Source organism: Hemicordylus capensis, chromosome 7 (genome assembly GCF_027244095.1).
Source record: "Hemicordylus capensis ecotype Gifberg chromosome 7, rHemCap1.1.pri, whole genome shotgun sequence".
In the NCBI taxonomy this organism is placed as follows: Eukaryota; Metazoa; Chordata; class Lepidosauria; order Squamata; family Cordylidae; genus Hemicordylus; species Hemicordylus capensis.
In genome coordinates, this window is record NC_069663.1 from 11,322,952 (window position 1) to 11,348,540 (window position 25,589).

The 25,589-nt window shown below is 43.8% G+C and overlaps 1 protein-coding gene across 1 annotated transcript in view; it reads left to right on the forward strand.

The window, feature by feature from the left end:
- The window catches only part of ARID1A (AT-rich interaction domain 1A), a 107,606-nt gene that overhangs the window by 53,312 nt on the left and 28,705 nt on the right, over window positions 1-25,589 (forward strand). The window contains exons 5-10 of the mRNA XM_053267711.1: window positions 13,260-13,500; window positions 13,930-14,019; window positions 22,743-22,910; window positions 23,459-23,771; window positions 24,743-24,888; window positions 24,978-25,087. Of these exons, the coding sequence (XP_053123686.1) occupies window positions 13,260-13,500; window positions 13,930-14,019; window positions 22,743-22,910; window positions 23,459-23,771; window positions 24,743-24,888; window positions 24,978-25,087 (1,068 nt within the window). The remainder of the gene's footprint in view (window positions 1-13,259; window positions 13,501-13,929; window positions 14,020-22,742; window positions 22,911-23,458; window positions 23,772-24,742; window positions 24,889-24,977; window positions 25,088-25,589) is intronic.

A 25,589-nucleotide genomic window follows, 5' to 3' on the forward strand; every position in this document is an offset into this window, starting at 1 on the left:
CAAGATAGACACCAGCAACCAGTCACTGGAGGTACTGTGCTAGGGGTGGATAGGGCCAGTTACTCTTTCTCTGCTAAATAAAGAGAATCACCAAGTTAAAAAGTGCCTCTTTGCCAAGTTAGCAGGGGTACCAAGTTAGCAGGGTATTAAATAGTTCTCTTTGGGAATGCAGGTATAAAATAGCAGCAAAAATAATGGGGTCAGCTGTAGTGAATTTTTTTGCCTATACACACATGGACAAATTTGTTGGTACCCTTACAACTCATTGAAAAAGTATTTTATGCCTTCTGAAAAGCGATTAAATGAAAAGCAATTGTCCCATGTATACCTGCATGCCTTTGATATGTCATCAGGTAAAGCAAAGCAAGTGTGAAAAGAGATAAAGTATTGCTTATTCTACAAAGATATTCTAAAGTGGCCTGGACACATTTGTTGGTGCCCCTAGAACAGATCATAAACAATTGGATAAGAGTGATTTTTCTCATTAGCTGTTTTCTTTAATTAATATGACACATGTCTCCAATCGTGCAATCAGTCATTCAGCCTATTGAAATGGAGAAAAGTAGTCACTGCTATTTAGTGTCATCCTGTGTCCCACAATTAACATGGACCAGAGAAAGCAAAGGAGAGAGTTGTTTGAGGAGATAAGAAAGAAAATTATAGACAAGCATGTTAAAGGCAAAGGCTTTAAGACCATCTCCAAGTAGTTTGATGTTCCTGTGACAACAGTTGCAAATATTATTAAGTTCAAGGTCCATGGGACTGTAGCCAACCTCCCTGGACGTGGCTGCAAGAGGAAAATCGACCCCAGAATGGACAGAAGGATAAGTGAGAATGGTAGACTAAAAGCCAAGGACAACTTCCAAAGAGATACAAGCTGAACTCCAAGGTCAAGGTCCATCAGTGTCTGATCGCACCATCCGTCGCTTTTTGAGTGACAGTGGGCTCAATGGAAGAAGACCCAGGAGGACTCCACTGTTGAAAGAAAAACAGAAAAAAGCCAGACTGGAATTTGCTAAAATGCATATTGACAAGCCACAATGCTTCTGGGAGGATGTCCTTTGGACAGATGAGGCAAAATTGGAGCTTTTTGGCAAGTCAGATCAGCTCTATGTTCAGACGAAAAAATGAAGCTTTCAAAGAAAAGAACACCATACCTACTGTGAAACATATGGAGGGGGCTCAGTTATGTTTTGGGGCTGCTTTGCTGCGTCTGGCACGGGGTGCCTTGAGTCTGTGCAGGGAACAATGAAATCTCAAGACAATCAAGACATTCTGGAGCAAAATGTACTGTCCAGTGTCAGAAAGCTCTGTCTGTCACAGGTCATGGATCCTCCAACAAGATAATGACTCAAAACACACAGCTAAAAGCACCCAAGAATGGCTAAGAACAAAACATTGGACTATTCTGAAGTGGCCTTCTATGAGCCCTGATTTGAATCCTATCGAACATCTATGGAAAGAACTGAAACATGCAATCTGGAGAAGGCACCCTTCAAACCTGACACAGCTGGAGTAGTTTGCTCAGGAAGAGTGGGCCAAATTACCCGTTGACAGGCGCAGAAGTCTCATTAAGAGCTACAGGAATCACTTGTTTGCAGTGACTGCCTCTAAAGGTTGTGCAACAAAATACTAGGTGACGGGTCCCATCATTTTTGTCCATGCCATTTTCATTTGTGTTATTTGAAATATTCTGTTGCATTAAAACTCCAAAGCAAAGTCTGATTTTTGTTAAATGCAGAATAAACTATGATGGGTGCCAATTACTTTTGTCAGTTTCAAGTTATTTCAGAGACAATTATGGGTTCTTCTTTTTTCATGGAGGGGTACCAACACATTTGTCCATGTGCGTATAAAAATGATATTGTGTGTGTTAATTTCCATTGAACACTAAATGCAATTAGGGTAAAAATGACCACACAGTGCATACACTGAAATGTACCAAAAATCACAAGGGGGTGAGAACATGAAAAACCACAGAGCAATTGATGGAGTTATAGAAGATCAAAACCAAAGGTGTATTTGTTAACATTGCCCTGAATCAAGTTTAACTCCACTATTAAAGTGAGGGTTAAGCTATCTGAAACATTTCAGACTAGATCACAAACTAGTCACAGAAACTAGGGTGGTTTTTTAAAACTAGGCTAATGGCTCCCTCTAAAGTTTTTGTACACCTTTGTTTTAGGGAACATACATATAATACTTTTGCACATATTAAAGTGCCATCTAGCTGTTGTGGATCACCTTAAGTGGCGCAGCAGGGAAATGCTTGACTAACAAGCAGAAGGTAGCTGGTTTGAATCCCCACTGGTATTATATCAGGCAGCAGCGATCTAGGAAGATGCTGAAAGGCATCCTCTCACACTGCGTGGGAGATGGCAATGGTAAACCCCTCCTGTATTCTACCAAAGACAACCACAGGGCTCTGTGGGTGCCAGGAGTGAAAATTGACTTGACGGCACACTTTACATTTAGTTGTTGTGGAATATGGTCTCTTTATTATTTACATGATATCCTGCTAAAGGAGTTGAATGGCATGATCTCCTTAGTAAGCTTCTGCAACACACCTGGAATGGGAGGAACTGTGTTTGGGGTGGGGATGTCTCTGTTTCCATGTGGTTCAGGAACCTAAAGTAGCAGGTAAATTATGAAGAATCTACTTCTAGTCTTATTTTAAACAGAAAGGCATTTATTGACCTTTAACATCTTAATGTACCATTAGTTTTACATATTTTCTGCACTAAGCAGGAGGGTTGGACTAGAAGACTTCCAAAGTCTCTGCCGACTAAAGTTCATTCTAATCTATTCTAACTCAATCTGTGGCAGTTATGAAAAAAGCCAATTGCATTCTTGGAATCATTAGGAAGGGGATTGAAAATAAAACTAATATATTCTAATGCCTTTATACAAATCTATGGTGTGGCCACATTTGGAATACCATGTGTAGTTCTGGTCACCATACCTCAAAAAGGATATTATAGAACTGGAGAAGGTGCAGAAGAGGGCAGCCAAAATGATCGGGGCCTAGAGCACCTTCCTCACGAGGCAAGGCTACAACACTTGGGGATTATTAGTTTTAAAAAAGACTGAGGGGAGATATGATAGAGGTCTATAAAAGTATGCATGGTGTGGAGAGAATGGATAGAGAGATTTTTCTCCCTCTCTCAAAACAGTAGAACTAGGAGTCATCCCATGAAACTAATTGCCAAGAAATTTAGGACTGACAAAAAGGAAGCACTTTTTGACATAACATATAATCAACCTAATGAAGTCTCTGCCACAGGATGTCCTGTATCCTGCTCCAGAGACAGCCTTTCTGCTCTTCTAGCCTCGCCTTCTCTACCTGTATTTCTCAGCCTGTTCTCTATCCATCTTCCTTCCTTGTTCCCCTCTTGTTCCTCATTTTCTTCTTAATAACAACCTGTCCTGTCTTTTCTCCCTTGTGTCTCTTGGCCCTCCACGTCCCAGATGCCAGATAAAATTAGAAACATTCGCCTTTCCAAAGGGAAGAAGCCCTCCTCCATGGAGACCCTCCCAACAACCGGTCTCAGACTGCTCTACGACTTCTTGCACAGCCATTAGATCTTTGCCAGTGCTCACCGAAGGAAGCAGAGGTATGGGTCCACTGGAAGGCCCTTCAGGTCAATCTGGGCACCAGACTGGGACCAGGCACAACTGGCTTCCTCCAGCAGTCCCCATGGACTCTGGAATGACATTGGTCCTCTTTTTGTCTCCAACATGGCCTCTAATCGCTCAGGTGGACATTCAGGGCCTTGCGCCACCTGCCACGCTGAGCGAATACATCTCCTTCAGCAGTGCCTCCACTACCGGCTTTGCCTCCTGCAGGCCAGTCACTTGAAAGCCCCAACCCCAGGCCAGACAGGTAATAGAGGCCCCCTGCCGAGGGCACTCCTCTGATGCCACCGCCCAGTGGCAAGGACCTGATGCAGCAGGAAAAACTGCATGAAAAAGACCGTGGATGACTGAATGATGGTGGGAATAGGAACTCATCCAAACCAGTTCCACCACTGCTCCTAAGGTGGGAATTGGATGATGAAACACCACCAGAACTGGTGAGATCTGGGCCTTCACACACACACACACACACACACACGCACGCACGCACGCACGAACAGTGTCTGCAAAAGCTCATGTGAATTGCCAAGGAGGCAATTCTTGATGTGGATCTCTACATCACGAAGCCTCTCTCTCTCTCTCACCACTGGGTGGAGTTTCACTTAGCCTCCCTGACAGCACATCACGTCAGCAGATTTCTCAACATGTGAAGGTGAAGATGTTTCTTTCCTGCACATCTTCCTTCCGATCCACAGATGCCTTGTGTGTTGTATTTCTCCCTTTTATGGATTAGAACCATCACCACATGGATTAAGGCATGTATTGCGCTCGCTTAAGAAGTACAGAACCTACGGCCGCCTCTTAACATCACAGCACATTCTTACTTGGCAAAGAGGCACTTTTTAATGTGGTGATTCTCTTTATTTGGCAGGGGGAGAGTAACTGGCCCTATGCACCCCCAGCACAGTAACTCCAGTGACTGTAGCTGGTGTCTATCTTACGTTTCTTTTTAGATTGTGAGCCCTTTGGAGACAGGGATCCATCTTATTTATTTATCATTTTTCTGTGTAAACCAACCTGAGCCATTTTTGGAAGGGCAGTATAGAAATTGAATAAATTAAATAATAACATAAGAGATCAGAGGCAATGTCAGCTGCCTTCTCTGCTAACGTATCGTTTTCAGAAATCTGCAGAGCAGCCACTTAGACATCACTGTCCACATTCACACAGTACTACAAACTCTACTTCTATCGCTCTTCATAAGCAGCCTTTGTCAGACAGGTTCTTCCGCCCCAGTAGATGCTGATGCTCCCACCCGGGGTTCTTAGCAGTGACATGTCCCAAGCAAGATGTCCTCATCGAGCAGCAGAGAAAGGAGCATTGGTTACTCACCATGAAGGCTGGCTGCTTCTTGCTGGATTTGAGGACATCTCAACTTACCGGTCCAGGCATCCACTTCTACTGGCATGTTCTCCTCTTTTCTTATCGCTCTATTTTCTGAACCTTGCTTGACTATTATGAACTGAGTGGGGTTCTACTTCCCAGGCTATTAAAGCATTTCCTGATTTACATAGCCCTGCCTACTGGAGCACATGGGAAGGATAACTACATGAGATGTCCTCAGATCCAGCAGCAAGAAGAAGCCTTCACAGGGAGTAACCAGTGCACCTTTTTAGAGTAGATGGCAATATTAGAAGTTTGGGTCAGATGTTCTGTGATCACTTCACATCTGGATATCCTATTTCATACCACTGTTTTGCAATATTTGTAGCTATATATTGTTTCCGTATGTGGTTACTTTGTGTAAATCTTGATCCGTGGGCTTACCTATATAAAACAAACTAGAGGCCTGGAGCTAAGGATTTGTCTAGTTGCTTGTTTAAAATCCCTATAGGATTCTTTACCACTGTCACTCCCTCCATATGTAGTTATCCTTCCTGCCCACGCTGTGTCCTCGTTTTCTCTATATCAGAAATATCTCCAGATATCTCTTGCCTTCATTCCTCTGGGCTATTTCCTCATTTCCTAAGACCCATGTTTCAGATTTATTTATTATATTTGTGCACTGTGCCCCAAACTTCCATCTCTGGGCAGTTTACAGCAACATTATTTATGTAAACCACCCTGAGCCATTTTTGGAAGGGCGGTATAGAAATTGAAATAATAATAATAATAATAAGAAGAAGAAGAAGAAGAAGAAGCAAATTAAAATAGAAATCAAAACCTTAAAACCACAAGTCTAGTTAATAAAAACCATACAAGCCATAAACACCTGGGCTATACCTGTTATCAGATACACTGCAGGAATAATAGACTGGACCCAGGCGGAGCTAGAGATGCTAGATCGTAAGACCAGGAAAATCATGACCATCAATCATGCTCTGCACTCCCGCAGTGATGTCGGTAGGCTATACCTCCCTCGCAGCTCAGGTGGAAGAGGAATGCTGCAAGTCCATCAAACAGTAGAGGAGGAGAAAAGAGGCCTTGAAGAATATATCAAGGACAGTGAAGAAGATGCACTTCAAATGGTCAATAATGAGAAACTATTCAACACCAATGAAACCAAGCGGGCCTACAAGAAAGAACAAGTCAAGAACCGAGCATAAAAATGGAAAAATAAGCCACTGCATGGTCAATATTTGCACAATATAAGTGGAAAATCAGACATCACCAAGACCTGGCAATGGCTTAAGAATGGCAACTTGAAGAAAGAAACAGAGGGTTTAATACTGGCTGCACAAGAACAGACGCTAAGAACAAATGCAATAAGAGCCAAAGTTGAAAAGTCAACAACAACCAGCAAGTGCCGCCTTTGTAAAGAAGCAGATGAAACAGTGGACCACCTAATCAGCTGTTGTAAAAAGATCACACAGACTGACTACAAACAAAGGCATGACAAGTTAGCAGGGATGATACACTGGAACATCTGCAAAAAATACAAGCTACCTGTAGCCAAAAATTGGTGGGACCATAAAATTGAAAAAGTTGTCGAAAATGAAGATGTCTGTATAAAACAAACCAGTCAATAACATCTGTTTGACTGTGTAAATAAATTTTAAAAACCAAAACCAATTAAAATAGAAATCAAAACCTTAAAACCACAAGTCTAGTTAATAAAAACCTTGGGTGAATAAATGTGTCTTTAGGGACTTTTAAAAAGTTGACAGAGTTGGGGAGGCTCTTGTTTCGGCATGAAGTGCATTCCAGAGTCTCGGCGACAACCAAGAAGGCCCATCCCTGTGTAGCCATCAGCTTAGCTGGTGGCAACTGCAGATGAATCTCAGATTATCTCAATGAGCCATGGGGCTCATATTGAAGATAATGTTCTCTTAAATACCCTGAGCCTAAAGTTGCTCAGGGCTTTATAGGTTATAACCAGCGCCTTGTATTTTGCCCGGAAACATAGCCCATGTAGAACTTTTAATATAGGAGTAACACTCCATATGGGTACTGCTGAGTTCTTCCAAGGCTGAGGTGGTGCAACCATAAAACACAGATGTCTGTACTACCCTATTACACTCTGGTGGTATTTTGTATTCTTAAAGTTATATAGAACCCACTTTGTCCACCATAGCTAGTGACTACAAACCTTGGAGGTCTGAGTCACTGAGGGTGTAAATAAAAAATGTCTCCTCCCCCCCACCCTTCAAATGTCCACATTTACAACCAACTGGAAACCAGCAAAAGGTTGTGCAAGGCCTAAGAGTGATTTGCCAGTGTATTGTATGTAGCAAGCAAAATTGACTCTTAAAACATTTGAGCTTTATCCTCTCTTTGCAGTTGACCCTATTGTCTTGTTGGTCAGGACGTGTCTGCACTCATCCCTCTCTGGGAGAGATGGATGAGTGCCCTTTTGCGTCATTTTTCTGAAGTCTTGAGGTAGGAGGGGGAGGAATGGTCCCCGCGTACACCATAGCTGGGTGTATTATGGTCAACTTTCTATTGCTAAAGCATCTTGGTGCCAGAAATTGGCATAAATCCCAACACATTATTAATTGAATAATTTCTCTGAGTTAAATTTCTTTAATCCATACTATTGTAACCAGCAGAGATTTTTCTACTTGTATTTTAAAATAAACCTTTACAATGTGTGGAGTGTCTTATTTTTGGCTGTATCAAAAATCTTGATTTTGTCTTCCCCTCTGTTTTGGGGGCTGTTTATTTCAAGCATGGTTTTGTTGTGGTGTGAAAAGGTGGTGTTAGCGGCTGATTCCTTATTTACCAGCAGCATGAACAAACTCCTGCTGGCACAGGGTTGGATTGGGCAACCAATCGCAGCTGGAACAGTTATAGTTTCGGAGTCCCTGTGGGCTTCCGCTATCAGGTCACATCCCAAAATAACACTGGGCAGTATTTCAAGTGAAGAAACTAAGGCTTTGGGGTTGCAGCCAGCCTGGAGTGTGAGATTTCTGTGTGAAATACTTGGAATCCCTCCAACGTTTTTGATCTGCATGGCAGATGAGCAATAAAATGCATAAAAAAACACATTGGAAACACGTGAGGAAATTCTCCAGACCAAGACGTTTCCTTCATGCTGGCAGACTTGCTGCTGTTGATTTGCACCTCCTGTTTTCTCTTGCCTTATTGGCTGTTTTCAGAAGAGGAGGAGGGAGAAGAGCTTTGTTTAGCATTGATGCTGTGCAATTCAGGATTGCTCTGTTAAAATATACCCTTAAATTGCCCAATCAGTTTAATCCCCAGATATATTTTTTAAATTTCTTCTGAAGCATGTGGCATAGAACTTAAGGTGTGTGTGTGTGTTTGTTTACTCCTGTTGATGCATACAATGTCAGTGTTGGAAGGGACCATGGAGGTCTTCTAGTCCAACCCCTTGTTCAATGCAGGAGTCTCCTATATAATATCCTTGAGAAGATGACTATTGAGCTTCTGTTTGGAAATCTTTGATAGGTTGTATTCTTTGTTGGAGGTGTAAAAAAAAATTTTTTTTTTCTTCGCCATCTTTTCTCATCAAAAAGACATTCAAGGCACAGGTTATACTTCTAAGCTTGTATTGTGATCTTAACCTGATTAAAGGTAAAAATCCAAATATTGATAACGTAAGAGTGGACCCCAGATCTATTAGTATAGTAACTATATCATTGAGATATCCTTATTCTCTCTCATGTGTGCCCATATTTCCTATTTTGAAAGACTGACTTTAGGAAATGGCATTTTAATGGATGGAGTTTTTCTTTTGCTGCTGGAGCCCAAAGTTCTGGTTAACAAGACCCTGCTGGAGCATACTTAGAATGCCAGGGTTGGTGAACTTCAAGTACCTCCCTCATATCTGTGGCATGACCACCACAGGGATCCTGAGCTTCATGGGTACAGTTCTATATAGTTGCTTGTGTGAGCAGTTGTAGTGGTGCCCTCATGGTTTGGACTGACTGCAACCCCATCAGGGAAAGATTCCTGTCTGTGCCCTGTATTTGGTTGCAGTCAGCCTGGAGCTATAAGGTTCAGTGTATATTGGTTTGTCACTCATTCATCTGTGGGGCCCAAAGGCATGAGTTAGCTGGCTTTCTGTTTAGGATGACTTTTGAAGACACAAAATGACTTTTCTTGGTTGATGGGCCCCACCTGCTAGTGATCAATAAAATCGCTTCATATCCTGAATGAGCTGGATCTTAGCAAAAACACTTCCCATAATTTGCAAAAAGAAAGTGCCAGGTAAAGTAAATGTATTTCTCCAATCAGTCTGCAAATATTTATTAGTAACTATCGAATGATTGCTTCCGTAATCTCATACTACTGTGTCAAAATACAAATTGTTACAGTTAACTTTTCACACATGGTTCTTTCGCAGCGTTGGATTATCCCTATGTGAACAAGCAGATAAACATCTGCTAGATGTTAGAAATGGGATTTAAAGTAGCATGTAGCATATAGTATATATGTTTAAATCACAGGGATTCCAAAAGATATTCTTTAGTTTCAGATTTCCTGGGCCATAACTACTGTACAGCACATTCTAACAGGGCTTGTTGCGCAAGTTACTGATTCCATTAAGGGTGTTTGTCCTGTATGAAACTCTTGCATTGGTGCTGTGGCATTGCTTTTAGCAATACTCATGTGTGAAGGAGAGGACAGTAGTTAAATGGAATATGTGTTCAGAGACAGTATTTAAGGCAGATTCTGGGGTCATATGAGGGACTGCTATTGTTTTCATTCGCTGCTTTTGAACTTCCCAGAGGGAGTTAACCGCTTATTGTTGGAGACATTGGGCTGTGTAGTTAAATCCAGCAAGGTATGACCTGTGATCAGCTCCTGTTGAACTTAGTGGGCCTGTCACTTGAAACATTCCTGGTGAATTGTGCTATTCTGCCTCTACTGATTCCACCACAGTTTGTAGTGTGGTGGGCCCATATGGATGTTGCCCTAACCACATGACATCTACTGTTGGCTAGGGTGACTTTCATGTGGCTGGGGTAATGTCCAAATGACCCAGCCACATGGCTGTAGACCAGTTGCCCATCTCCTTGCCTGTTCCAGTAATTCTGTGGTGAGGACATGTGCAATCAGCCTGTGTCCATCTGGTTGTGTCATTTTTAAAGCTGGGTTCAACCAGAAAAAAAGGCTAGGGTGTGGGACAGTCCCAAGAAGGTTGTACTTGGGATAACAAGCTGCTCAGTTGACTCTGCAGCCCAGAAGAAATTTAATTCTTATGTATTAAGACTTCTATCATAAAGAAAGACTCTAAAATGAGAACTAGCTGAGTTCAGGCTAATGTTTTTAGATGCCAGGGAGTATGTTGAATATTGCCTTCAAGTCTAACATTCTGATGTAAAAGGCTTTATATTTAGATTGAGAACACTATGCTTTCCGACTTGCATGTGCCCATCAGCAGAGAGATATAGGATCTCAAAGTTCTGTTCATTGGCTTTGTGCCTTTTAACTTACACAGTTCCACCTTTCATTGCAAGTACCCTCTCTGGGAATCTTTTCTCGTTGATAGTCTTCAGGAAGTGGTCCGCATGCAAACTGTTGTAGCAACAACAAAATAATTCTGTTGCATCCAAACAGTCTTAATGGGTTGTAATGGAGAGCAGGGTATTTCTTTGTTCTGATGCACTTTTCCGTATTTCCTGCTTGTTTAGTTATGCAAACTACCAGTCTTCAAGTGTTGTCATAATCATGCTTTATAGAATTGCTCCTGCAGGTTGAAGAAGAGACTGGAGGAATATTCTTCATCTTGAGCAACTGTGGTGTTGTATGATGGGTAGAAAGATGGGACAGAAGTAAGGAACTTGGTACAAGAACTGGGGTTCAGAAGATCTGATAGAATAAAAATTAATAGTAGGAAGGATTAGGTCAAGGTCTGTATGTTTCTGTGGTTGTTTGTTTGTTTGTTTGTTTGATATATTTAAATAAATTTTATTGTTTGCCTTGATATTTTTAGCCGCACACTCCTTAAATTTTGTTTTTCTGAAGGAAGCCCTTATACTCTCCTCTGCCCTGCTTATTAGCCATGCTGGTGTCCTCTTGGACTTAATGGTACCTTTCCCACTTTGTGGGAAAGAAGCTCATTCAAGATGAGCTTATTTTATTGTGACCTTAAATAAGCTCCAGCCAATCTGGAGATATGCAACCCACTTTCATCTTATTTTTTAGCAGTTCCCTCATTCTTGAAGTTTCCCCTTCTGAAGTCAGATATATACAGGGTGGACTTCCTTGTCAGTTTACAACTGTTGTGAGAATGAGACTATCATTGTCTCTTTAGATGGGCAATATCAGCCAATTTCCCTATATTTTAAAGATGTCTCTAGACTTTTGCCATTGTGAGAAATCAGGAGTGATGGACATGAGCAGAGCTTATTCTCAGGCCCAAGACCTATCCAGTAGCCCACCAGATGCCTCTGGGGAGCCCACTAGAAGAAGATGATGACATGCCTCCTTTCCTGCCATTGCTACCCTGCAGCTGTTGTTCAGAGGCATATTGTCTCTGAACCTGGAGGTAGCATATAGCCATCAAGACTAGTAGCTATTAATAATTTGTTCTCCATGAGTTTTACCTCCTTTTAAAGCTGTCCAAGCTGGTGACCATCACCACAGCTGTGGCAACAAATTCCGTGGACCAATTGAACCATGGGAAGAAGTACTTCCTTTTGCCTTTCCTAAAATCTCTGACCAGTCAGTGTCATTGGATGACCCCTGGTTCTGGTGGATACGAATATGACAGATATTCATATATTGCTTTTCAACAAAAGTTCCCAAAGCGGTTTACTTAGATATAAATTCCGTGTCCCCAAAGGCCTAACAATCTAAAAAAGAAACGCAAGACAGACACCAGCAGCAGCCACTGGAGGGATGCTGTGCTGGGGATGGATAGAGCCAGTTGCTCTCCCCCTTGCTCATTAAAGAGAATCACCTCTTTAAAAAGGTGCCTCTTTGCTCAGTTAGCAGGTGCTGTGAAGAAAAATTGCATGCATAACTATGTAAATCTCTGTCTCTCCATAGTCACCTTTCCCCCCTAAAAGCCCCAAATGTTGTAACCTTTCCTCATAAGGTAGCCCCCTGGTTGCCCTCTTTTGTACCATTTCCAGTTCTATAGTATCCTTTTTTGTGATGTGGAGACAAGAACTATACAGTTTTCTAAATATGGCTGTCCCGTAGGTTTTGTATAATTTCAATCCCCTTCCTAATTACTCCTAGCACAAAATCTGCCTTTTTCATAGCTGCTGTGCACTGAGTTGACATTTTCATTGAGCCATCCACCATAACCCCAATATCCCTTTTCTGGTTATTTGTTGACCGCTCAGAACCCATTAGTGTTTATGTGAAGCTGGCAGGGCTTTTTTCCCCCTTTGGAAGGCATTCTAGCTAGCCTATGGCTTCCTTCTGTAGCCTTCTGACATCCAACCAAATATGGGCTAAGAATAATTGAGGATCATTCAGTTTAAAGGTGGGCGATAAATATTTTGATGACTGTATCTGGTGTCACAAAAGCTTGCTAGAGGCAGGGAGTTGTAAACTTTAAACAACCTCAGGAGGTGTCTTGTATATTTTAAGTAACTTTTCAGCCCCAGCCACAAGATTAGGTTAAAATTAATTGAAGATCTAAATACATCATCATCACTTCTGCTTATGATTTTTTTCCAGATGCATTTGGTCTTGCATAAGTGAGAGGCAGCTATGCAAATAGTTATGGAGAGGTGGCTTTGGAAATAAGTGGCACCTATAGAAACTGCTTATTTAAAGGATTGTGTTATCTTTGCGCTCAACAAAATTTGGCGACTTGAGGGGAAGAAAGGACAATTGTCAGCTGTTCTAAGTGTTCCGTGGTTGGCATTTATGGCCTTTGCGGGTGGCGGGCTGGGTTGTATTGGTGACTTCTACCTAAAACTGCATTGTAGCCTTTCTGCTTGCAGCAACATACAGTACAGTGTAATTACTTGCACAGAACAATTTGTGGTACTACAAAACTTAGAATCCTATGTTTAATCAACAGTTGCATTGTAATACATGGTAGCATCAATCTTCACAAATGTGATTACACCAAAATATTGGAAACTAGCTTCATGCTTTCATCCTAAATATAGTAAATAGTAAGCTGGTATTTCTTGAAGTTTTTGACTAGAAGAAGATACCATAAATTATGTAGGGAAAGTGTTTCTTTTCTGGTGTGTGGTGGCAGTCTTTTCTTTTCTTTCGTTGTGACATGCCTGCCTTTTTTCCTTTTGTAGGATCTCTCTGGTTCAATAGATGATCTACCTATGGGTACAGAAGGAGCACTGAGTCCTGGCGTAAGCACATCAGGGATTTCAAGCAGTCAAGGAGAGCAGAGTAACCCAGCTCAGTCTCCTTTCTCTCCGCATACCTCTCCTCACCTGCCAGGCATCAGAGGACCTTCCCCTTCACCCGTTGGATCTCCTGCTAGTGTTGCTCAGTCACGCTCTGGTCCACTCTCTCCTGCTGCAGTACCAGGTAGTAAAAATTGTTCTCTATTTGTACAGGTCATTGTAACTTTTGGGTTAAAACGAATATTTTGGGCTTTTATAGAGCCATTGAAATTCACGGAATTTTATGAACATAGACCTGGGTTTGGACCCCATTTTACTGGGTTACCTTGACTAATTCCTGTTTTTCCATTTTGCTGCCCTGTTTCTTAATGGAAAGAATAATGCTGCATGAATAAATGAGATGTTGTTACTTGCCCTCCACACCGGGGATAAAGCAGACTATGAATTTAAATTTTAAGTTTCTCTTTGTAAAATGTTAGTTGCAGTTTTCTGACTGTTAGGGTGGTTTTTTTGTTTGGTTGGTTTTTTGTGATGGTGGGAGGAGGCACATAGAATTCTTCATTACTTGGATATGTACTTTCTAATGGCTAATTCATTTATCTTTGTGATGTAGGCAACCAGATGCCACCTCGACCACCTAGTGGCCAATCAGAGAGCATCTTGCATCCCTCCATGAATCAGTCAACCATAGCCCCAGATAGAGGTGTGTCAATAAGCCACTGTGGTGTATCAGGTCTTTAAAACCCTTGACCAGCTCTGATTATGGTTCTTCTCCATGTAAAGCATCAACTATTTCAGATGTGGAAGTCTGAACAGTTCCTAATGTGGAATGTGTGATGAAAATATACAAGTGTGCATAAACTATTAGAAATGGTAAAACTGCATAAAATAATTAACAATTAAAACATCATAAAACACCAATTAAATAGCCAAACAATTTAAAAACAAGTTTTAAAAAGCTAAGAAAGCTTGGTTGAAGAGATGTGTTTTCAGAAGTTTCTTAAAAATTGCCAGAGATGGGGAGGCTCGTATCTTAGTAGGGAGCACATTCCACAGTCTTGGGGCAGCAGCTGAGAAGACCTGTCTCTGTGTAGCCACCAAACGAGTTGGCGGCAACTGGAGACGGACCTCCTCAAGCGACCTTAATGGGCGGTGGGGCATATAGCGAAGAAGACGTTCTCTTAAATACCCAGGGCCTAAGCCATTTAGGGCTTTAACTAGCACTTTGTATTTTGCCCGGAAACCTATTGGCAGCCAGTGTATAATTCCATCAATAGAGGAGTAATGTGGTCTCTCCGAGATGACCCAGAGACCAACCTGGCTGCAGCATTCTGAACCAACTGAAGTTTCCAGACTATATACAAAGGCAGCCCCACGTAGAGCGCATTACAGAAGTCCAGTCTGGAGGTTACCAACAAATGTACCACTGTTTTGAGGTCATTGATCTCGAGAAACGGGCGCAACTGGCATATCTGCCGAAGCTGATAAAAAGCACCACTGGCCACCGCCTCAACCTGAGAAACCAAGGAGAGGTGTGAATCCAGAAGTACTCCCAGACTGCGAACCTGTTCCTTTTGGGGAAGTGTGACCCCATTTAGAACAGGTAGATCAAGATCATCTCTGGAGTTCTGACCCTGCACAATAAGTACCTCCATCTTATCTGGATTCAGCTTCAGTTTATTCTCCCTCATCCAGCCCATTACTGCTTCTAGGCAGGCATTTAGGGAGGATATGCCAGCTCCTGAAGAGGTTGACATGGAGAAGTAGATCTGGGTGTCATCAGCATACTGGTAACATCCAGCTCCAAATCCCCTAATGATCTCTCCCAGCAGTTTCATGTAGATGTTAAAAAGCATTGGAGAGAGTATGGAGCCTTGAGGGACATCATACTTAAGCTCAGATTTTGAAGAGCAACAATCTCCAGTCGACACCATCTGGAATCTGTCTGAGAGGTAGGAGCAGAACCACTGTAAAGCAGTGCCTCCTACCCCCCAACCCCCTCAGACGTTCCAAAAGGATACTATGGTTGATAGTATCGAAAAGAGAGATCCAAAGGACCAACAGAGTCTCGCTTCCTCTGTCAATTCCCAATTGGAGATCATCCATCAGGCCGACCAAGGCAGTCTCCACCCCATAGCCCGCCCGAAAGCCAGTTTGAAAAGTTATGAAGGTTTTGTTTTTGGTTGCCCCCTGTGAGTACTTGTTTCTCTGTACTGACCCACCTCAGACTACTGTTTTCAATTCAAAGAGCATGACGGTGTCTAGCAGTAAATTCAAAAATTGCCCTTTAAACTATAGCAGCTGATGGGCACACTGTAACGTGGGCATATGTGTTTGGTGCATTTGGCCATTGGTTGCTCTCTTGCTGCTCATTGGGTATTGGGCAAAGCATTTTGTTTGGACAGAATGCATTGAGTCTATAGTGAAGGCTGCTTTCGGAATAATTCCTTAGAGAACAGTTCTTAAGAAACAAGCAAGAACTCTTGTTTCCTCTCTAAAGTAAGGCAAAGTTATTGGGAGGAAGCTATCTAGTACCAGGTTTGTTTCTCTTCTCCCACCTCCTCTTTATCTCGTTCATCCCATCATCTTCTATAGGTACAAATGAGTGGAACTTAAGAGTTGCCACAAGAAACTTGCAATAACAACAAGAAAATATAAATTTCTGTAGAGATTCATGGTCACTCACAGCTAGGTCTCCTGCACCTGCACAGTAAGCCATGGAAGAATTTTTAGCTCTGTTTAGGTGCTCACTGTCCCTTTAAGGCGTACTGATATCGGAGCTTTGAAAGGGAGCCTATAGTACTAGCAGTGAAGCACCTCCCTCTTTGGTTCCTTCTCGTCCGCTGCTCGCACTGCCTCGGGAAGTATCTGCTCCTGTTTTCCCTCAGATTCCTGTAAGAGATTTATAAATTGTTCTTTAACTTGATATTTTGCTTTGACTTGGACTGTTTCTCTGACTACTCTTCTCTTATCGTTCTGGACTGTTCTAACTTGGTATTCTGACTTGGACTTTTACTGGACTTGGCTTGCAACTCCCCTCTGTCTTGGCATTTCTCTCTGATTTTTGACTGACCATGGACTGTTGGGATTGAGCTATGTCTGCCCCTAATTGAGCATTGCTCAACTTGTAAAGGCACCATGCCATCCTCAGATAGCAATAGCAATAGCACTTACATTTATATACCGCTCTATAGCCAGAGCTCTCTAAGCGGTTTACAATGATTTTTAGCATATTGCCCCCAACATTCTGGGTACTCATTTTACCGACCTCAGAAGGATGGAAGGATGAGTCAACCTTGAGCCCCTGGTCAGGATCGAACTTGTAACCTTATGGTTACAGGGCGGCAGTTTTACCACTGCACCACCAGGGGCTCCTGGACATTCTGACTGTGTAATTAGACATTCTGACTGTGTAATTGTTTGGGGGACGACTCTCACAACACGAGCGCTTGTAAAGTGTGTCTCTCCTTTAAAAAGAAGACATGACTGAGTCGTAAACGTTGATTGAAAATGCCCCTGTATGATGATATACCTCGACCAGATACACCGAGACCAAACCCGCCTTCACCACCTCAATCCTAGGCATCTACTAGGTTGGCGCTGTTGGCGTTGATCTCGGTGCTTATGCCCTTGACATCCATGCCTCTGGCATCGACTGCCTCCTTTAAGAAGCCAATGGAGAGAGGACGCGAAAGGCATAAGCGACTGCTTGGTATCTACTGAGCACCAAAATAAAAAAGAGAAGCATGGTTCCTCGGGGTCGTTGACCACGGAAAAGCCTGCTTCACTTGCATCTGCCTCAGTGTCGGTATCGGCGCTGAAGGTTTCTACCCTAGTACCGGCAAAAATGCCTTCTCCAGTGATGGCACAGCCTGCTACGCCTTTTGCCTCGACCTGCGGCACCAACTTCATCGAGTTGAGACCTTTGAGTTCAGCTCCCTCGACAATAGGATTGTGACCCCTGGTGCCAGTGTGCTCGACATAGACTACACCGGCATCGAAGGAAACACCTGCGGCTCCAAGGCGCTTGGCAGTGTCAGTATTGGTGACTCGTTGCCCACTTCATCTTTTGTCCCTGGCGCCATTGGTGCTGTTGACAGGCTCCAATCCCTGTCATATTCTGATTCTCATTGCCTTTCTCCTGTCGGTTCTACTCCATCGTCACCAATAGTAATCTCCCATACAATGACACCAGTCCAGTCACCATCACATCGTTCACCAGAAAATCCAGCGTCGCTCTCCTTGGATTCTCTGGCTCTCCAAATTTTGCTGCACCAGGATCTTGAGCGTCTATTAGGTTCTGCGCAACCGAGCCTTTCAGGCTCTACTTCTAAAGGGTTCACCCTCTCGCAGGGTCTTTATGTTGAAGAACCTGATTCTTCTGTGCCAGTTCCGACGACACCAATGGGTGGCTTGTCCACTTTAACACCACAATGCCCCTCAGCATTACCTTTTAGAGAGCACTTTCATTTTTCAGCTTCACGTGCTCGCTGTGATCCTCTGGATTACTATAGCTCTCCAGGGGCTTTTGACTCACCACACCTTAGGCTCAGAAAACATTTTCATCCGCATTCTCTTTATAGTTCTGGCCCGCCCTTATGATTTTGAGGAATATAAATTGTGGAAGACCATGCGTCTTAGGGGAACTTTGCCTGATCCACTGAACATTCCTCCTATGGACCCTTTTAAGAAGCCTACCGTTCCACCAGTGCCTTCGGGACCCCCCACTACAGGGGGTCACCACCATCCACCCCAATACTGCCGGTCATACTGGTTCCTGAGCCTCCACTCACACCTGCTCGCCCAGTGTCTCCCACTCTGCCAATACTACTTGAATCAATATGCCCTCCATTGGTACTGGAGTCTCTTCCCACATTCCCGGGTCCTACTGACCCTCTTCCCTTGGAAATTGACTCGGATGGGGAATCATCATATGCCTCTGGTCCTGAGTCAAATGTGTCAGAGATTCATCTGGGGACCTCACCCAATGAAAACGCGGGCAGTAGGCCTTCTGACTCCCTGTCGAAAGAAACCAAGTCATATCAAGCCCAGGTCCAAGAGATGGCTAGGGCCTTAGGCCTTGAAATTCCTCCACCAGAAGTTACAGTCACCGAGCCAGTGTATAGTTATTTGTCACCCTCCTCTGTGGCACACCCCACGGCTCTTCGAATGGTGCCATCCTTGGTGGCAGCTGCTAAGACCGTCTGGTTGGCGCTGGTGACTGCTATGTTGCCTTGCCAAAAACTGGATAACTTATACCGATTCCAGGAAGCCTCTTGCCCCTTCCTGTTAAAGCACCCAGTGCCAAACTCATTAATAGTTGATTGTGCTCTCCATTTGAAATCCACACGAAAACACTCTGCTCCAGTGGATAAGGAGCATCACAAAATGGACTCGATAGCTAGGAGGTTTTACTCCTCGGCCTGCCATTTACTCAGGGTAGCAAACTACCGGGCCTTTATGGCCAAATATCAGCAGTCCTTATGGGACAACATGAAAGAAGAGGCAACATCTCTACCTGAGCCATTCAAGGGCAGGTTTCTAGTGACCCTCTTGAAGTCGGCGGACCTCACAAGGCAGCAGCTTAGTACCACCAAACATCTTACTGAGACTGAATCCGAAAGTGTTGGCTGGGTCGATCGCTCTTCGCCGACATGCTTGACTCCGTTCTACACCGCTGGAGCCAGGAATGAAAGAGAAAATAGAGAATCTCCCCTTTTGATGGGGAAGGCTTCTTCTCAAAAGATACAGATGATACTGTGGAAAAGCTGAAAAAGTTGTGCTTTACAACCAAGACCTTTGCTCAGTCTCAGTCATCGTCTTCATATCATCAAAAGTATCTGCCTTCCTATAAACAAAAGATACCAGCCAAGATCTTACCTTCCCAAGGTAGAGGGGCTTACCACGGTGAATCTAGGCAATATTCCAGATGGCCATTCCACCAGCATGCAAAGGGCCAACAAAAAGCGAAATCCCAAGAGCAACCGAAGCAGTCCTTTTAATGCTTTGGACCTGAAAGTGTGTCTACCCCTTCACTCACCGGACATCCGTCTCGCCCCTTACTTATCTTCTTGGTATCACATAACAGACACCTGGGTGTTACGCACAGTGCGCAACGGCTGTGCTATCGAATTTGACTATTTACCCGCCAATGCGGGCATAAAATACACCCACGCAACTCCTATCCCTGAAGAAGAGGTAGCTGCGCTACTCCAAAAGGATGCCACAGAACCAGTTCCAGCACCCATCATGCACGCTGGGTTCTATTCCAGATACTTCCAGGTCCCCAAGAATGATGGTGGGTTTCACCCCATCCTGGACTTGAGAGAACTGAACAAATTTGTCCAGACCTCTAAATTTTGTATGATTTCCCTACAGTCAATTGTGCCACTCCTGTGGGAGGAGGAATGATTTGTGTCTTTAGACCTAAAAGATGCCTATTTTCATATATCTATATGCCCATGTCACCGCCAGTTCTTGCACTTCTGTTTAGGCATCCAGGCCTACCAATACAAGGTGCTCCTGTTTGGACTCTGTACCACCCCAAGGGTTTTCATGAAGTGCATGGTGGCTGTCACTGCTTTCTTTTGTGTCCAAGGGATGTCGGTCTTCCCCTATCTGTATGACTGGCTTTTTACAGCAAAAGAGAAATTGACTCTACTGTTCAACTTGCAACTTACTCTCTCTCTTCTGGCAGATCTGAGGCTCACTGTCAATCTGAAAAATTTGATCCTGACTTCCCAGCATATCCTCCAGTACATTGGGGCGGTCCTGGATGCAGGCGAGAAACGTGTGTACTTACCTACAGAACGCATACAGGCCATTTTCTCCATGGTGGTTGCCTTCCAGTCTGCCCCCAGACAATGAGTTCATTCCGTTCAGCGCTTGTTGGGCCTGATGGTGTCTTGTACAGTGACAGTGGAAAATGCACGCCTTAGGATGTGGAAGCTCCAGCTCTGGCTGCTGTCTGTTTTCCGGCTGACTCTCGACAGACAAAACAAGTGGTTAGTTGTCCCAGATAATATCCTACAAGACATTCATTGGTGGTCCAATGTCCTAGCTGGACTCCCTGACACAAGGAGTTCCCTTTCAGATGTTGAACCCTACGCTATCGGTCACTACCGATGCGTCCATGCAGGGTTGGGGTGACCACTGTGGGACTCTAAACTTGCAAGGCCTATGGAACCCTCAGCAACAGGAACTCCACATCAATTTTCTAGAGCTCCTGGCTGTTTCCCTAGCCTTTAAGGCATTTCCATCATCATCCAGGGCCAAGTGGTTCAGATGTATATTGATAACACTATGGCTATTGCCTACTTGAACCACCAAGGGGGTACCGCTTCTAGGTCCCTGAACAACCTTGCCGTACAACTCTGGGATTGGTGTTTGCATTATGGTATCACGCCTATAGCCATCCATATCAAGAGAGAAAATAATATTGTGACTGACTGTCCTTGGCAAGGGATCAATAGGAGATGCATTCCAACTGCGTTGGCAGGACAGGCTTTATTATCTTTTCCTCCCTTTCCCATCGTTGTCCAGGAAATAGGAAAGCTCCTCCAAAAGCACTCTCAGTGCATTCTGGTGGCCCCGGCAACCATGGTTCCTGGCTCTTCTCCAGCTGTGCAAAGGCTTTTACCATTGCCTCCCACCTCGTTGGGATCTCCTCGAGGTCAAGGAGGTCAAGTCTTCCACCACGCTCTGAAGTCCCTCTCACTGATGGCATGGAGGCTGAACTTCTAGACTACATCCTGCTAAATGAAAGAGAGGCTTCTATGAGAAGGTCATACAAGTGCAAATGGCAGCATTTCACATCCTACACTTCCTTGAAGGGCTTCGACCCTCTCAAGGCTTCAATACGGCAGATACTCCTCTACCTCGCCAACCTCAAAGGGCTGGAACTTTCTAATCCCTACATTAAGATTCACCTGGCTGCCTTTTCAGCACACCACCAGGGATAGGATGGCAAATCAGTCTTCGTCCATCCTGATTCTCAGCACTCTCTGAAAGGTGTTAACAACTTGGACGGGGGCTCATTGAGCCTTGAAGCCTCTCGCTTGTGCTGTCCGCTCTTACAGAGGCTCCCTTTGAACCATTGCTGTCGTCTTCCATTAGACTGTTATGCCTGGAAACCGCCTTCCTAGTAGCCATCACATCAGCAAGGCAAGTCAGTGAACTCGCTGCACTAAGGGCAGATTCCACTTACACCAAATTCTATCCGGACGAGGTTATCCTTCGCCCGGATCCTCTCCTCAGGTTTTCTTGGACTTTCATATCAACCAGGACATTGCGTTACCTACGTTCTTCTGTGACCCATCTACACCCCTTGAACGTTCTGTGCAAGCCTTGGACATCAGAAGGTGTCTGCTTTATTTTTTGGACCACTCTTAAGTCATTCCGGCAGTTAAAATATTCATCTCCTATACGGAGACGAGTAAAGGCCTCGCCATTTCAAGACAAAGATTGTCCAACTGGCTACTTCAGCTGATTTTCTTTTGTTACAAGAAGCAAGGCGTTCAGCTGCCCTCCGAGATCAGTGTGCATTCCATGGCTACCTCAGCTTCCCATATGTCAAGCATCAGCATTAAGGACATATGCAGGGCTGCTACCTGGTCCTCGGACCTGCCCTTTGTCCGACATTATGCTGTGGACTTGCGCTTTGCTTCAGAGGCCAATTTTGGCTGGGCGGTCTTAAAGAGAGTACTATAACTTCTAGCACCCACCTCCTCATCACGGGAGCTAGTCACTCACCCAGTTGTGAGTGACCATGGATCCCTACAGAGATTAACAGGTTGCTTACCTGTAACTTACGATCTCTGTGGGGATCCATGGTCACTCACAACACCTGCCTGGCCGTCCCCTCTGCTAGCTTCTTTTTGACAAATACTGCTTACATACCTGTGCTGCTGTGATTTTTGATGTCATCTTCTACCTCTGGGCATTGTCAGTCTCTTCTCAGTGGCCGTTCCAGGAACCAAAGAGGGAGGCACTCTACTGCTAGTACTATAGGCTCCCTTTCAAGGCTCCAATATCGCTATGCCTTAAAGGGACAGTGAGCATCTAAACCAAGCTAAAGATTCTTCCATGGCTTACTGTGCAGGTGCAGAAGACCCAGTTGTGAGTGACCATGGATCCCCACAGAGATCATAAGTTACAGGTAAGCAACCTGTTTTTCTGCCATGCCAAGTTTCCAGAGGAGGAGGAGAAGATGTGGCTCTATGAGAACCTGTCAGGGTTGCTGGTTTCTTACAGTTACCACTGTGAAATTTTTACTGAGAGTGTTACTGAGACTTCTGTGTAGAACTTAAGGTTTCTGGAACTTTTGTGTGTAGAGCTTTCTGGTTCTTTTTGTATGTGTTTAAAATGCACATTTCCCTTCTGTATAACTTGCTTTTATAACATCTGTTGGAATTATTATTTCATTAGGTTACATACAGAGGAATCCACAGATGACCCAGTATAATTCTCCTCAGCCTGGGTCTGCCTTATCTCCACGTCAGTCTTCTGGAGGACAGATGCATGCTGGGATGGGACCTTATCAGCAAAATTCCATGGGCACTTATGGACCTCAGGGGGGCCAATATGGGCCTCAAGGTGATGTCATTATTTTTATTTAAAATATCTTTGATACTGTTTGCTAAAAAATATTAGTCATAAGTTTCTGTCACTAATAAAATGTGTGAGGGAGCATGTCTTGCACCTGTGGTTGATTAAAGGGCAGTTGAATGAAGTTTTGGATATAGAATATGAATTGCATATAAACGTTTGAATTATAGAACATGAAACATTTGTCTCCTGACCTGGAAGTAATACTCTTACTGTTTTGCCCATTGATGTGGTTTAAACAAGTTGCCTGCTGGGTTATAGTAAAGGTGGGGATGCAGTGGGAAATTACACAACCACTGAACTTGAAATGTGAATCTAGACTTAAGTTAAAGAAAAATGGATATGCATGGAAGTATCTGTTAACCTTTCTCTGGTGCCTACATTTTTTAAAATGAAGCTCTGTGCCCTGCACTTCTCAGTAGGCTTTTTCATAGCCATTGATTTTTACCTCATGACTTCTTACAAGGCTAGTCTCCGTGATTGATTTGGTCATTTGGACTTTTAATGATCACTCTTCCCCTTTTTCTCCTCTGTAGGTGGATATCCAAGGCAGCCAAACTACAATGCTATGCCCAATGCAAATTACCCCAGCCCAGGAATGGGAGGAAGCATGAACCCAATGGGAGCAGGGAGTCAGATCCATGGTCAGACTGGTGTACCACCCTATCCCGGGCTCCCTCCAGGGAGAATGAGCCATGCCACCATGGGGAACAGGCCCTATGGACCCAATATGGCAAACATGCCTCCCCAGGTAGGGACTGGAATGTGTCCTCCACCTGGTGGCAGGAAAGCACAAGAAGCCGCTGCCGCTGCTATGCATGCTGCTGCTGTCAACTCGATCCAGAATAGGTAAGCAGTGGGGGCCAGTTGTGCATAGTTTCTCATTTCTTTTTTTAAAATGGTTTCTCGGCCTTTTGGCTAAGATCAAGTGTGGGTAAAAATGGCTTCCCCCCACTCCCAGTTAGCTCCCCTACTTGAAACAAAGAAATGGCAGCATCAGTGGATTAGTTAGTAAAGCTCATTCTTGTCCAGGGCATGAAACCGATCAGAGTTAGGTACATGTTGTTGTTCATGAGAGTAGGAGGTTAACTTCCACCACTTGCTCCCAATAGACAAGATAGTTTCAGGTAGAGTGTCAGTCCGGCCTTCCTCCCAATAGGTAGTGGGAACAGACATTGGCACTGGAGCTGCCTTTCTCTTGATCCATAGAAGCATGTGCCTTAACTGTTGCATGAGGGACTCGAAACTTTGAATCTCTTCCAGCAATGCCTTGCACCTATTTAGTCTGTTCTGCTTGAAAATCTTTTGTCGTGAATTTGTAGAAGGTGGAAGCCGTATTGAATGCTGTAGCTTTCCTCTGATAGATTCCTTTGAGACCTTGCCCCCGATGAATTTTAGAGCTAACAAAAGAAATATTGCTTTGGTTGTATTTTTCTCTTTTGCTGGGGAAGCCGCCTCTTCAGCTACATCCAGTGAAGTTCCTTCTATTACATGCTCAATGAGCTGTATATATAGTACTGGAAGGCTGATGCGGGAAAGGCTGTGCTGGTAGAACACTTGAGTTTTGAGTTCTTCAGCCTTCAGAAATGACTCTGTGAGTTTGTGTGTCACTGTAACCCAGATCTGAACAACTCTGTTCTTAGCCCATGTAGTGGGACAGCAGGTTTGAGATGCATTATGTCAGTTTTGAAGAAGGGTGTTGTCTTTTGTCTAGGTATTTGGGCAGGGAATAATCCTAAAAATATTCACCAGCTAAACTTGCTTTAATAGCATACATGGTCTAATAGCTAATAATATTAATTTGGCTGTATTGTTTTTAGGCCGTCTGGTTACCCCAATATGAACCAAGGAGGAATGATGGCAACGGGGCCTCCCTACGGCCAAGGAATTAATAGCATGGCTGGCATGCTAAATCCCCAGGGCCCACCATACCCAATGAGTGGGAATATGTCCAACAATTCTGCAGGTAAAGCATAGTGTACTTATTCCTCCCCTTTCTTGAGCGTTAAGATGGCACTCTGGAAAACATTGTCATGTTGGTATTTGATTCTCTAGGGATGGCTGCAAGTCCTGAGATGATGGGACTTGGGGATGTAAAACTAACACCTGCAACAAAAATGAACAATAAGGCAGATGGGACACCAAAAGCTGAATCCAAGTCAAAGGTAAATGTGACTGAATTTTTTAAATGTGTATTTTATGTTTAAAGTGAGAGCAAAAAAGTCCCCGCAGCTTGGTCCCGGCCCCTGGGGCCTTATGTTATGCAGGCCTGAGGAATAACCCACAGTGCTCACATGTAGTCTCCCACTCAAATGCAAAGCAGGGTAGACCTTGCTTAGCAAAGGGGACAATTCACGCTTGCTACCAGAAGACCAGCTCTCCTGGTCTTGTGTGCTTAGGTCACACTTAGTTCAGTGTGTGAAGTGGAACAGAACTGAACTCACTTAGGTCACACTTAGATCACAATTCTGTGCATGGATCACACTTGGACCATGACTGCCTAGTATTCTCCCTTATTACTATACTTCTTACAGCTTGCTTGGTATTTTATAAGCAGTCTGTATGCTATACAGATGAATGAAGTGATTACATCTCCTACTTGGTATATCTTTAAACAGAGGGGCATTCCCTGTGAAGCTCTTTTTACAAATAGAGGTGTGTACAACA